This window comes from Simochromis diagramma, unplaced genomic scaffold (assembly GCF_900408965.1).
Source record: "Simochromis diagramma unplaced genomic scaffold, fSimDia1.1 OVJJ01000685.1, whole genome shotgun sequence".
Lineage (NCBI taxonomy): Eukaryota > Metazoa > Chordata > Actinopteri > Cichliformes > Cichlidae > Simochromis > Simochromis diagramma.
Genome location: NW_024387477.1, coordinates 17,224,076 through 17,239,503, shown reverse-complemented (window position 1 = coordinate 17,239,503; position 15,428 = coordinate 17,224,076). Strand labels below are relative to the sequence as shown.

General features: G+C 37.3%; 1 protein-coding gene across 9 annotated transcripts in view; it reads left to right on the top strand.

Annotated features, from left to right (window-relative positions):
• The window catches only part of diaph2 (diaphanous-related formin 2), a 357,889-nt gene that overhangs the window by 4,015 nt on the left and 338,446 nt on the right, over positions 1-15,428 (top strand). For 8 of the 9 annotated variants that reach the window (XM_040016586.1, XM_040016585.1, XM_040016582.1 and 5 more), the window contains 2 exons: positions 10,327-10,359; positions 12,585-12,761. In XM_040016586.1, coding sequence (XP_039872520.1) covers positions 10,327-10,359; positions 12,585-12,761 — 210 coding nt within the window. The remainder of the gene's footprint in view (positions 1-10,326; positions 10,360-12,584; positions 12,762-15,428) is intronic. The other variant, XM_040016588.1, reaches the window with a different exon arrangement.

Sequence of the window (15,428 nt, the reverse complement as noted above, 5' to 3'; positions counted from 1 at the left end):
TGTAGTAGACCTAAGCACATGCATGCCTTTCTTTATTCTACACTGTGTGAAAACTGCTGTATTGAATATCAATATTTTTCACTATACTTTATCAAAGTTAGACCAACATTGTGGCAAGACTATGCTGAAGTACTCAGTATATTTATCAAATGCTTTAGCTCTGGTAGGCTCTGTGGTGTAGTGGTTTACACGTTCACGTTTCGAGGAGACACAAATCCCTTGGAGGTTGCACTAAGAAGTGCTTTCAGTGTGGTTGGGGTGACCCCTTGTGAATAAAGTCTGATTTAGAGTTATGTAGGAAGTCTTTATAGAGCCTACAATGAATCTGCATAAGTGACTGGGATCAGCCAGCTTTTTTGTTTGTTCTGGTGCATTATGTGTCATTTCCAGCTGTTTTTGTGTGGGGCTATTGTAAGATACAACGATTTTACAACAATCAAAGTGCTGATGATCAAACTTTCCAATTTGTTAAAACACAGTATATAAGATCCAATCTTCTTTATTGCCTGCAGGCTTGACATGTAATGTAATGATGTATACAATTTGTACTTGTTTCTTTCTATAAGAAAATTGTTTAAAGTATTCAGAATCTCAAACATCGTTTGTTCCTGTTTGCACCGCAGAGCAAACTGGTCAATAGTTTGCTTTGTAGTACTGTGATAAGCAACTTCTCCTTAACCTAATTAATTTATAATACACATCGATTGCAAATTGGTGAAATGGTTGGTTGGGAGTAAAGTGGTTTAAGCTTTAAAGAACATGCATGTCTGTACGGCAATTTGTTTAGATATGAAATGCGAAGGATACAAGGATAGTAGGGGTGCAACGATACACAAAAATCACGGTTCGGTTCGATACTTTGGTGTCACGGTTCGATATTTTCTCGATACAAAAAAATGTTCATGCCTTTTTAATTTGTCATTTATTAAAATTATAAATATATATTTTAACTCAAAAGTACAGTTTTTAAATTTAATGTTGCTGAAACAACAAAAGAAAAAAAAAAATCTACCTGATGGAGAAATCACTCATCTTTGGAAAAGAGAGTTTATTACAGAGAAACGTCTCTTTCCAAAATAAAAGCTATACTATTCGCTTCTTCTGGGCTATATTCTCAGCAGCATATTAAACATATCAGGTCCCCATAAGGACAATCATGTGCTAACGGCTGTCTAAATGACTCCGTTTGTAGCATGCGTGCTTGTTGTTTTTGTCTGCTTCCACTTGTCTTTGCACTAGGATGCTGTCGGCATAAATGTTGTGTTCCCACTAGTGCTGTCAGCGTTCATCTGCGCTGCGCTCAGTGGATCTGCGCTCGACAGTGCAGCCTAGGCGGAGTAGTCGAGCGCAGATCCACTGAGCGCTCAACACAGACAGCATCGTCAGAAGGAAAGTTGATAAAATAAATTTAAAATTTTGTATTGTTCGATACATATGCGTACCGAACCGAAAGCACTGTATCGAACGGTTCAATACCGATACGAGTATTGTTGCACCCCTAAAGGAAAAAAATAAAAATAAAAAAAGGATCCTATTTGTTTTATGTTGGCTTCGAGCCTATTAAATTAATTCTGAGTTATTATTCCATGTTATCAGATGCACTTTTGCTCTGCTTCCTTTTTTCTTTTGACAGTTGGTTGCTGTTGCAGCATGAGCCTGCCAGATTGTTTCATTATTTGTGGTTCATAAGCTGAACTAAAATCAGAAACACTCATTAACTATGTTTTGGGAAATATTACATGTTATTAGTCCCTATTAAGTGTTGTTAAAATAAGTTTTAAAAATATGGCAGACATACTGTTAGTGCATGGTAAACGTTGGTTTTTGAAGATAAAGGGCATTTGTGGAAAACAGTTTCCGTAACGCTCTAAAAGTGTGCAGATATAAGTAATTTTAGTGGCTTCAGATTATACTGCAAAGCTCTATGTCAGATTTAGTGAGACCAATTCCTATTTCAGATGCATCCATTTAATTTTTTTGCACCACCAGGATTTATAATACATCGTGGTTGCACATTGAAGCAAAGCATGCAGATTATGTGTCATGTGTCAACAATGTGGAAAGGCGTATTTAAAGAAAAAACAAGCGTTCAAAACGATAATGTCACATTCATGCTGAAAGGCATTTATATTCAAGGTAAAAAAAAAACAAAATTCTACTATTGTGAGAAATGAGATAATAATGATCACATAAGTAAGGATTGGCCTGGTTATTGTGAATAAGGTGACAAATGAAAGTGTGGAGTATTTGCAGGAAATATGGACGAGAGAGGCCGGATGTCATGACACAGCCACAAGGCACTGGGCAGTGAAAGAGGTTTATTAAAAAAGCAGCAACAAAACCCCCCACAAAAAACCAAAAACTTGATACCACTATTGTAAATTTGTAGCAGGGATCTGTAGGGTCACACTGAAGCTGGTTCTGTGCTAGTGTTAACCAGTTTGCTGTTAGCTGCCATATCCTACTCCCGATAGCAAGGATAGCAGTGTGACACATACTGTATCATAGATTTGGTCTCAGAAGCATTGCTGTCATGAAAATAGGCTGGCAGTTTTAGTCAGGTGTACTAGTAATTAATTGTATTTTTTTATATCTGTGATTTTTATGTTGTGACATATCAAACTGTCTGGTGTATAATAATATATATTGAATAGATATGTGGACAGCTAAGTAGGAAATTGATTATTATTGCATTGAAGCTAGGTAACTTTACTGGCCCCAGAAACCGTCAGCATCATCATCTAGCACAGCGGTCCCCAACCCCCGGGCCTCGGACCGGTACCGGTCCGTGAGTCGTTTGGTACCGGGCCGCGAGAGTTGATGCTCAGGTGTGAAATGTATGGTTTTCAGGGTTTTTATCGGTTTTCAGCGTTATTTTGTTATCGTTTTTATCGTTTACTCGGTTTTCCTGGGTCTTTTCACGTGTGTTATGAATAAATCTTTTTTTTGGTACCTGGTACTAGTTTTATTTTGTTGTATTTATCCGCGACACCTTAAAGGCCGGTCCATGAAAATATTGTCGGGCATAAACCGGTCCGTGGCGCAAAAAAGGTTGAGGACCGCTGATCTAGTGGTTTTTTATGTGCTTCATTTAGTTAAATGGAGTTTATTTTATTCTGTTTTAATCATGTAGGAGACGGGAAACAAGCACATACTTTAGTAATGGGTAAAGCTCATACTTCTAACACTGCTGATAGTATCACATCATGAAGCATACTTTGAATTACTTTTTTGTTTTGTTTTTTTTGTGTCATTTGATGCATCTGACATTTTGATACGTGAGCTTTAGGGAAGCCTCGGAAATCATTTTAGGTCATGTTGGCATGTGGTTAACACAAGCTGTCAGCTTGTCACACACTTGAGCCATTTACAGTGCTGTGGTAAAATATATTAAAATATTTCTTTATATTTTGCAAGGAAAATGAGAAATGGGTGCAGCAACTTATTGAAAAGATTACAAAAATGCATCTAAATACGAAGCGTAAGGCAAAACCAGAGTTTGTACAATTCTGATGATCTTGAAAGTCAATATATGCACTATAACAAAGCTTATTCATGCAAACAGCCTAACTCTCTTGCAATTTCTTTAAGGAGTCTAAGATTTTTTTTGTTCTATGTCAAGATGTTTCCACGCTGCTTAAATAATCCAGAGATTATCAGCTCTGAGGATGCCAATCCATGACTGATAGTTTTTCGGTTTGCTTACACAGATTTGGTAGTGTGTTTGACATCATCGTCATGCTGAGAAATGTAGGCATTTCCAATCAGATGCTTTCCATGTGGTATTGGACAGAGGAACAAAATCTGATGGTACTTTCCTGCATTCATAATTGCATCAGTCTTAAGAAGAACACTGGCTGAAATCCAGCCTCAAATCATGACTGAGCCTCCACCGTGTTTTACAGAAAGCTATAGACACTCACTGTTGTAGCTCCTTCCTGCTTTTCTCTGTACATACTGATGACAGTTTGAAGCACAGAGTTTAAATTTCATCACTTCATAAGAGCTGTTGCCACAGTTGATTGCTTATGTAATCTATCTTATCTCAGCTTTTCTCCCAACTTTCATTTTTTTAAGAATTGCTCCTTGACAGTCAGCCATCCACTGAGACTATTTCTTTTGAGCCTATGGCAAAAAGTAGATCTTGGCTGGATATTTATCCATTTCTTAAGAAAAATGTCCAGCTCCTGTTCTTTAGGTCAGCCATTTTTTCCTCCAATCGTCCAGTTTCTTCAATCATTTTAAGGATTCAGCCAAAGAAATGCAAACAAATTATACATTTTAGCAATAGGCTGACTGTTAAATGGCCTAAAGAAACAAATAAACATTGGAAGGAAATTGATCAGATATAATGGCTGAGAATCAGTGCAAAAAGTAGCCAAAGCAAAGTTTAGACCTTCAAGAAAACTTGGAGAACTATTGCTCTACTTAAAGAAATTAGAAGACTGTCTAGCTGCTTGGAAACAAAGAAATGAGGGGAGGCTCAAGACTTTTGCACAATACTGTAGGTATGCCCTGTATTTTATTTGGCCAGTCTTGACAAGATTTTTGTCATACTAACTTTCTTTTTTATATTTTTTACATACTCTGTTATTATATTAACATGACTGGCATTGTGTTGGGGGGGCGGGTGTGAGCAACAGCAGGAAACAGACCACATGTGAGTCTTTTAATGACATTCAGGAAGTTTGAGAGAGGAAGTGGTGATGAATGCTTTAGTCACACAGTGGAAGAAACACATTCACTCCTTTAAAGTCACCCTCTGTCATGAGCCTTATTCATGTGTATCAGTGGATGAGATCTGAGACATGAAAATAGGAAGTTTGTTTTTTGGCTGCCTCAGTAAAACTTGTATGACATGCATATATGTCATGTCCATGTATGCATGAATCATACTTGGGATTTGCTTATTCGACAGTTAGGATGATTCATGAGTAGATTGCATGTTCTGACAGAGCTTCCACTGAGCTTGATGTAGGCCTAATGAAAGAAGTGTCTTTACATTTTGCATGTTGTTGGACCAACATCCAGTTAATAATGTAGAAAACACAATGTGGAGAGGCTGAAGCCAGATGAAAAAGTGTATTTTAATTTAATTTAATTTGTTTTAAATGAACCTCGTGTGATAAAGGATGGTCAGTGAAGGGAGGTCAGTGCTAGTCAAGTGAGAAAGGCTTAACATGGGTGTGTCATGGATGAGTCAACATTTAAAATACAGTGGTAGAATTGAATGTTACCGATATAGTCACTCCTGTGACATTTATAAAAGCATATTATTGGGCGCGCCGGGACTATTATTTTAAACATTTTGCTGCCTGGCTCTGGTGTTACGTACAGTTTCATTACACACCATTTAGTCAACAGCCTGCAGATAAAAACAAGGTCATGGTTCACATGTTTTTGCACTTGTCAGCAATTAGGGAAAACAACTGCTATAGCAGGTGTGAACATGGCATGTTTTAAGCCGAATTTCAGAGGAAAGCGTCTGCTGCAAAATTCCTCTCGCAGTTGGAAAAAAAATGTTTGCCAGATCAGGTTAATTTCAGTAGACTTTAAAATACAAATGACACTTTATGTGATGTTATGAACAGTGTAAAAATATCTCCTTCTTTTCTTACAAACCTCAGCTCTTATAATGACCACATATCTTGCCACCTTCAAGGATACAGTAAGAATTTGCTTTCAAAAGAGACGGAGATAACCCGAGGGCAGTACTGTGCTAGTCCCCAGTCACATGGTCAGACCATCCATTGTGGAGCCATTCAAATCTTAGCTGTACTAGCTTTTGTGTGCTTCCTCTTTTCAGTATCTGTTTTGGGAAACTAAGCAGTACCAGCACTTCCATGAGACTAATAAGGCTACCACAAACTCACACACTTTTAAAGTCACTCACAGAAACGTGCTGCATTCCATTTTTAAATTAACTGCGTTTTTTTTTTCAAACCTAAATAAAATAAAGCAAAGTAACCTACGTCAATATTAAACACTGAGGGAGAAGTGTTTATGTCAGGTCTTTTTTAGGAGAGCAACCTTATTTTATGAGCTCGATTGAATCGTTACTTCACTTTATTGAGATGACAAATGTGTCATTCTGCTCTATGCCTTTAATATGTTTTTCTGTTATGTATAAAAGGCTGTCTTCCGTTGTGTGTGTTTTTGTCTTTCCGTGTGTGTATGCTTGTGGCAGTGCCTACAGTAATGACACTATGTGCCCTACATGCTTCAGAAGCACGTAGGGCACATAGGAGTCAGAATCTTTCAGATTTGACAAGTGTTTTAATATCGGTATTTCTGTTGTTACGATGTACCACTTCATATGCGGCTCTCTCAGTCTGACTGAAAATAAAACACCGATTCACTTCTCACACTGAGCCACTTGTAAATTTGCTCACAAGTCTAGATAGACATGCTTTGTGGCAGTGAAATCTTTTTTATTTGTCTTGTCAAGCTATTTTTTATTAATCTTTTTGTTAGTTATGATATTGTTAGTCTGTAAAAATCAGACTATTTCAAATTCAGTTTCCCTTAGTGAGATCTTCAAATTGCTAGTTTTTATCAAAGTAGCAATTCTCTGAATTCCTTCAATACATCTCTCAATAAGCTCCTTGGCTGTGTAAAACTGACTGATGTTAATAGACCTGCTGTAGATATTAATCTCCAAAGATGTTCAGAGATTTCAAAAATCTCTCCGGGAAGTGTCGGAACCGCTAAGATAGAAAATATGTAGTTTAAATAATAATCACACTCAAGGCTATAGAGCAGATGTTTATTGTCATTTAACGATTCAGAAAGAATTATTGGAATATTGTGAGTGGAAAAGCACGATGAGGGAACTTGTATTTCTATGTGACAGCTACATTCAGTGTGATAGTAAATGTGTTCTAATTGAAATATAAGTCACATTGATTGCCAGGTTTAAATTGTGTCTCAGTGTCTTTTTTGCCTCTTTTCTCCACCTCCATGCTTTGCTTGAAAACATTATCCTCCCCGTGCAAACATATGGAAAACCTTGATGCATACCGTCAAGCAGAATACGTGCGCACTGAGAAATCTTTTGCAGTAGCTTAGGCAGTGTCTTGCATTATCTCTGTGTTTGCAAAAGCAGTCATTGAGAAGCCGTTGTAACAGGATTTATTTAGATGAATTAATTTGTTTTGACTTGGTCTAATTCAGTTACACGGACCGTATTCTGTGTGTCTGATGCCACTCCTTTCAAATTGATCAGTACATTGGTAGTGCAGCAGATCTTATCAGATTACACAAAGACAAATTATGTAATTTTGTTGTTTGATATGACAACGACGAGCAAGCGTTACCCTCCGATGTAGTGTGACAGTTTTGCGGTGCTTTGTTTTTCTTCGGAGGAAAGCAGCTTTTTAGCATAATCCACACAGTATCTCTAGATGAATGGTTTTCGAGTGGCAGCTCTAGTGTACTCTTTTGAAATGTTGAGGAGCAGCAGACCAAATCTGAACGGCCTTTATACTGACATTTAGAACAGGTCAATATTCTCCTCGTGTTTTTAACTGTGGTTTGACAATGACCACAGACATGTAACTGTGGCTATCTGTGTATAATCTGCAGTGTTCAGACAGGTGTACTATGTTGACGTACAGGTTTCTGAATGCTTTACTCAATTGAGGTCATCACTGCTAAGCTGCTGTGTTTTGATAATGATGCGTTCACAATAATTCGTTTCTTACTTGGACACAAAATTAAGATAAGTGTGTATTTTAAGTAAGTTTCAATGCAAGCTGATAACTCATGTAAATTTAATTTTTATTTACATAATGTGAAACCACAACAGTTGCCTCAATGTGCTTTATATTGTTAAAAAAAACCCTCTATATTAATAAAGAGATCAAATATTTTCTTTTTGACCAAAAAAATATTTTTCTGTTGACAATAACTTTGTTAATTTTAATTTTCTGAATAAGCAACAGAAGTTAAACAAATGAGCGCCTAATAAAACACAAGGTTTGGGTTTTTTTGCTGTGCTACTGATGCTTACTTGCCAGCATTCAAGGCTAATTATACAATTTTTACAGTTTTCTTAAAGTCTCTTTCATCAGCTTTGATTTTATTTCCCCCAAAATTTAAATTTTTCTTGCTGAAAATCAGGAATCGTTGCTAAAATCTACTAGAATGTAGATGAACAGAGCGTCTGATTAAACAGGGACACGAGGTAGTTTAATGAATTTACCAAGAACTGTCAGAAGCACTTTGTGTTACAGGCCTTACTGCCAACAATGGCTATCTCACAGTAATTCTTTTTTATTATTAGAACTAATTAAAGTAACAGCTAATTTCCTTCTAAACCCATTTTACAGTGGCATCGTGGCTACTGATTTTATAGTGATAGTTCCAGTGAGTGAGTTAAAATGACATCACGCAGATGGTCTTGTTTAATTGGTTGAGTATAACAAGCGTTGCTATTTAAAAGATATGCAATTATAGTCACTTTGAAACAAAACTAGTCTTTTGTCCAGCCTGGAAAAGAAACGTATTTCTTCTTCCACCTGGTGATATTTTATATCTTTACACAAATTAATGTAATACTAACATTAATTGTAGTTTGTAATATTAATTTTAACATTTATTGTAGGAAATATGCATACTTGTATGGTTTTGTGTCCCCAAATTGGTTCTCAAGTTGTGGGATATTGCTTTGTGTTTTCATTTTTAAGGATCTGCATGGACTCATAATCATATTTGATTAAGGAGGGACCCAGAGCTAATTTGATTAGGTTATTTAGAGAAATATGTGTTTGGTAATAAACATTTATTATGATGAAAAAGTTTACTTTAATAAGCGGGAGAAGCCCAGAGGACATGCAAGCTTAATTGTTAGATGTTAAATTGCAATGTTGCGATGTTGCCAAGATAATGGGCAAGGAAAGGCCCTCAAGTCAAGGCAATTAACCAAACAGTGGTTTGATTGTTGTTAAATTGATTAGAAAATGTTTAAGTACTCCATTTGAAAATTAGCTATTGTTTCACACAGTTTTAGGCTGCTAGAGAATGCTGGGCTTAATGATACATACGTACTGAGTTACAAATGAGAAAAGTTGTTGCTCGGGTTAAATTATTAGCGTTACACATGTTGGGAAGTGTCATGCTGCCTTTTTAAAAGCAATAAAGGCTTTCACAATACCGAAACAAATACCTGGACATCCCCAGCAGAACCCTCTATATGTAACGCCGCCTGTGTCATTTTAACTTGAAAAAACAGCTTAGGTAACACTGCACATCGAGACTTTGTTCTTTCTAGTCAATAGCTTTATCTCCCAACTGTTGATCAGTTGTAGCCGACAAAACTAGTGATAGATATGGCAGTTTGAGTGTCTGCTCGGTGTTGCCCAGAGCGACAGCCGATGAAGACACACAGAGGGAGGTGCAGGTTAGCGCCAATCTGTTTGCTCGCCCCAGCATCAGTAGTTTCCTGATTAGAATAGTGGAGAAATCCGCGGCTGGAGGCAGGCTTTATGGCCATCGCTACCCCACATCTCCCCACTCATTAGTACTTTACAGCCGAGCGCCACAGCATATGGCAGCGTTGCTACTGATTCCCATTTGAGGTGTGTTTCAAATGGCTGTCCCTTGCCGAGCCACAAGCCTTTGGCAGTAGCCATTCTTAGTGTGTCTGAGATGAAGATAAATATCTGGATTAGGAGAAGCGGTTGAATTTTTTTGGGCCACTGTCACTACAAAGGATGCTCTTCAGAACACAAATTACAGGAATAAAAGAAGCTTTTGGTGTTTAATTGTGTCATGCTGTAACTACATTCCCTGGGAAAATGTATTATTTTGGGAATACACAAAACTTTAACCTAGCAGTGCTAACTTGCATGTTATTGGGTTTTTCTGGGTTTTTTTTTTAACCTGATGTGGATGTGTTTGATTATGGGTGCTTTCTGATGGACCTCATTTTGTGTGCTTGTATTTGTCGTGTTCATTCTTGAACACAAACGTTTTTACTTTTACCCTATTGTCTGGGATCATCAAGTGTTACCATATCCTGCATATGCACATGTACAGTATTTGCTCAAGACAGGAATGAGCTATTGCCCTCTGTGGTACCAAGACAATTTGCACATGTGTTTCATGTATTCTCTAATGTATGCAAGCATTATTAAAAATTTAATTTGGTATCTCAGAGGGAAATGCAACACCATTTTCTACTCTGTGATACCAAAGAGAGCAAAGAAAACGCTGCGGTATCCAGGGGACACTGTACATGTGAAAACACTTGAGATGGGACGTGCACTTGCCAGTGTTGTCGTTTTCTGTTGGATTGTTTTTCACACTGTGCCCTCCCTCCAACAGAACATACATATAAAAACATTGGCTGATGATATGGTAAGGTGCTTGGTTTAATTTTGGTGTGATTAGTTTTGTTTTACATCCTCTCACGTTTTCTTATAGCTGCATGGGACTTTTAACTGAAGTATATGGATGGATCAAATGTGCCAGAAGCAAATTGTTTAAATTGCCATTTTAACTGTATATGAGTTACATCATGTGGCAAAATGATACAGTGGGTTTTTACACATTAGCAAATAATGATAAGTCTGTCCGCAGTAGTGCTCTCTAAAGCTGTGCCGTGAAAGACATTTTTTATTGTAGTGCACTCTGCACCAACAAGGTCTGTTTGCCTAAATTTTTCATTATGAACATAACTTAGCCCTCAGCATCTCTGCTTTTGTAAGCAGGTCATAGATCATTTAGTGTGCAATTATTAGTAGCACTTCTGATTAGATGGTTTTACCTGGGGCCTTTTTAATATCCTTAGTTAACAAATAGCCCGACGCATGTAGTATTACATGAGTTTTGGGATGTACAGCCAACATATTATTATTACGTACTACTGCTGCAATAATCAGCTTTCAGTATGTTTGATCCATCCAGGGAATACTTCAGTATACTGACATTTGCGACATCGTGTATGTCATCATTATATGTCTGTCTGTTAATTTCATTTATATCTGTTCATTCATCCAGCATGTTCTCTCCCTTTGATAATACTAACAGTGACTGGTTGCATGCAGTTCATATACTTTTCTGCTTTTACACTTAATGTTACTGCATTCATAAGAGTAGGATTAACCAATTAATATAAAAAGGAATGTCTCTTAGTACTAGAGCTGCCACGATTACGTCGACTAGTCACGATTACGTCGACGACTGATTTAATAGTCGACGCGTCAGTTTGAAGCTTTGTAAGATCACAAAAGACGCAGGAATAAGTAGCAGGATTTAAGAGTGTAATAACGGACTGAAACAGAAGATGGCAGCACTGCATGTACAAGGATGCCAGCTGCCGTTAAACCCCGAAGAAGAAGAAGCTGTGTCCCAGAATTCATAGCGCGGCCCAGCTCAGTTTCCAACAATGGCGGCAGCTAGTTAGTGTTAATATTACTCTTATTATTCTTTCTGGGTCACAAAATAAACGTTTAACATATTTTCAGGCGAGAATGTAGCTGTGTAAACCTCAAATACCTGCTCAGTTTATCAAGACACCGCATATTTTCAAAAGCGCTCCGACGTTTTCGGAGACGTCTGTTACCCACTAGCTCGATAGCTAGCCGGGGGCTAGGCTCAGTAGAGCCGTGAAAACACCGGACTCCCGGCAAGACCCCTGTCTTTCGCTACTCAGGTTACACACACATGATATATGAGTCACTTAGATAACTTAAAAATGTTGTTGTTTGGCTTTTTTTAAGTATTTTATTTGTTCCTGAGTAAATCGGTTTGGCTGAGATTAAAGTTTTTACACAGCTGAATAAACTTCAAGCAGACAGCTGATTATCAGAAGTGTGAGATGCTTGAGAATTTACTCCGGTGTCCTGTTATATTTTAGATAGCAAGGAGTTTATTAAACTCCACCGAAACAATCTGCAAATTTCATTCAAATTTAATAAACTATCATCTTGTCTTTATTTTTAGTTAGCACAGACCTTAAACACTTAAAGCTGTAAGCTAATGATAGTTATACAAGAGCAGATGCTGCTGGTGCAATAAGCTGTACTTTTATGTTCAATGGATGATGATCTGATTAGTCGACTAATCGCAAAATTAATCGGTGACTAGTCGACTATCAAAATAATCGTTTGTGGCAGCCCTACTTAGTACCCTACCCTGCAAACTTGCAAAGTGGCATTGTATGCTAGAATCACTTGAGCATAAACTGAGCAATCCTGTGGGTTTGACGGTAAGTATATTATTTAGTTGTTTGTTTGTTTGTTTTTTAAGTCAAACTGGAATCTACAAAATACAGGTGTTTGCTGTATGCGGCAGATATTTTTTATAATTATTTTCTTCAATACAAAGTAAAAATGAAAGAAAAAAAATCTATAGTCTTTTTTTTCTGTTTTAACCTCACTTTCATTTGTTTGCAGAAACACATCTGTTCCTGAAATCAGTGCATAATAATCGTGCTGTCTTTTGATAGCAGGAGACAAACTTTCAATCTAGTTGTTTTAAAAACAATTTTTTTTTTCTTAATGATCCATATACTTTATAGTCAAAACAAGCTCACTGGCAGTGCGATATTTTAATATGTCAATGAATCTGTTTTCTTTCAGCGTGATCGTATTACCAGTTTTAGGAAAACGGGGACGAAGAAGGAAAAGCTCCTGATACAGCACCCAACAGATCCCCTGTCTACCCAAACTGAACTTCCTGTTCCTCAGCCTCTTTTTGATGAGCGGTCCATGAACCTCTCAGAAAAAGAAATCATTGACCTCTTTGAGAAGATGATGGTAAGCTTTGTGTTTCTCTTGCAAAACGTCATGTGCTGTACTAAACAACAGTTTTATTACAACCGCTAATTCCACATAATAATAAGTAATGAAAATTTCACTATGAAGCACAGTGCTGTTATTTTGAGTATGTGTGGAGCTAGTTAAAACAAAAAAGGGCTTGAAAGGCATTTTTATATCTATATTTCACTACAGATGCATTCTTGTTCTGCTGCTGGGGGATGATAATAGAATGATTGCTCTCCAGACCGACCCTGGTTTTATACAGTGTCTCTTAAAAAGTCCTTTCAAACAGGGATGATATGCTGTTCTTTTAACTAAATAAACAATTTGATTAACATTATGATTGAAACCAGGATCCCACAGAGCTGTCATCTAGTCGAGACAGCTTTATCTGTGGATTTAGAGAGATAACTGATTTTTTTTCCAGTGCTTTAACGTTAGCATCAATCCAGGACTTAAAAACCTTGGTTTAACTTATACGTTTATAGAGTTATGTCCATACCATCTTTGTTAAAGCCCCACAAAACAATATTAGGATGACACACGCAACCTTTAGTACCTATGTGTTAGCATGATATCCTTGGGGTAACGTAGACAACTCCTGCAACTCCTTTTTACTGATCCTCATTTGAAGTAAACGGCGTGCAATAAATTAACCAACTTTTATTAAAGTCTATTTTCTGGAGTTTACCGTGATGCTTAAATTATTTTTAAATAGCTTGTCTTTAATTTTAATTGTCCAGTAATCCCATGGTTGTATTGACACAACCATTTTTATTTATCTGTATCTCTGCTGTTGTCGAAAGACAATTATAAAGGCACCACTAAACTATAATGTAGCACCGGATGACATATATGTTCATTATGAAAAATGCAGGCATAGATTATTTTGAAACAACACCACAGTCTTAATAATGGTGGAGGCTTTCACAATCTCCAGAGATTAGTTAGTGGAGGGAAGAAGCCAATGCTTGTGATTGAGGAAGTATTTTGTGTTGTTGTTCTTTTTTTAAATTTTTTAATTAACAAAAAAAGAGTTGCTGAAAATTACGTGGTTTATAATTGATTGTGTCAGCATCATGTGATTTCTCTCCTGTATCATGGTGTTTATTTTGCTCAACCCTGAAGAAAGCCTTTTTCGCCTCAGGTGAGATGCCCGGGCAGTACGGGTTACACAGGAAACTTCAGTGTTGTCTCTCTAATTTTGCTGCGTCTGCATTGCAGCTCTAATAATGTCTCAGTGACTGAATCTACATTGATGTGTGACATGCATTCATACTCGTTTCGCCATAAATTTGTATTTTTCAAAATACTTGTGTACAGATTGCGATAAGTTGCCCAACAAAGTTGCAAAGCAGTATAAGCAGATAGGGCTGCCACGATTAGTCGACTAGTCACGATTATGACGCGTCGTTTGAAGCTTTGTAAGATCACAAAAGACGCAGGAATAAGTAGCAGGATTTAAGAGTGTAATAATGGACTGAAACAGAAGATGGCAGCACTGCATGTACAAGGATGCCAGCTGCCGTTAAACCCCGAAGAAGAAGAAGAAGCTGTGTCCCAGAATTCATAGCGCAGCCCAGCTCAGTTTACAACAATGGCGGCAGCTAGTTAGTTTTAATATTACTCTTATTATTCTTTCTGGGTCACAAAATAAACGTTTAACATATTTTCAGGCGAGAATGTAGCTGTGTAAACCTCAAATATCTGCTCAGTTTATCAAGACACCACATAGTTTCAAAAGCGCTCCAACGTTTTCGGAGACGTCTGTTACCCACTAGCTCGATAGCTAGCCGGGGGCTAGGCTCAGTAGAGCCGTGAGAACACCGGACTCCCGGCAGATCGTCTTCAAACCCACCGCCGCGGTCTTTCGCTACTCAGGTTAAATATACATAAGTCACTTAGATAACTTAAAAATGTTGTTGTTTGGCTTTTTTTTTTAGTATTTTATTTGTTCCTGAGTAAATCGGTTTGGCTGAGATTAAAGTTTTTGCACAGCTGAATAAACATCAAGCAGACAACTGATTATCAGAAGTGTGAGATGCTCAGAATTTACTCCGGTGTCCTGTTATATTTTAGATAGCAAGGAGCAGACGGCTGAGTTTATTAAACAATCTGCAAACTTCATTAAAATTTAATAAACTATCATCTTGTCTTTATTTTTAGTTAGCACAGACCTTAAACACTTAAAGCTGTAAGCTAATGATAGTTATATAAGAGCAGATGCTGCTGGTGCAATAAGCTGTACGTTTAACGTTCAATGGATGATGATCTGATTAGTCGACTAGTCGACTATCAAAATAATCGTTTGTGGCAGCCCTATAAGCAGAACTGCATGTCTCTCTGACATCTAGGAACTACTCTGTACTTTGTCTTTAGAATTATTTATGGATAACAACGTTAAACACAGACTTCGGCCAGTTCTCAGTATTAGTTTAAAAGATTATGGAACCAGTATTACCTTTTAACTGAACCAAAATGACCTGAGATTTATAGAAAATGTAAATGTTTTATATTCAGGTGTTAAGCTTTTGTGAGGCCGGTCTCCACCTACGTATTCCTTAGGCCAGTGTGAGAAGTACCAAACTTTGAAATTCACTTCGCACTCATCCGTGGGGTCAAAGCTCTGTCACACTTGTGATTTTCTCCATTGAAATGCATTTT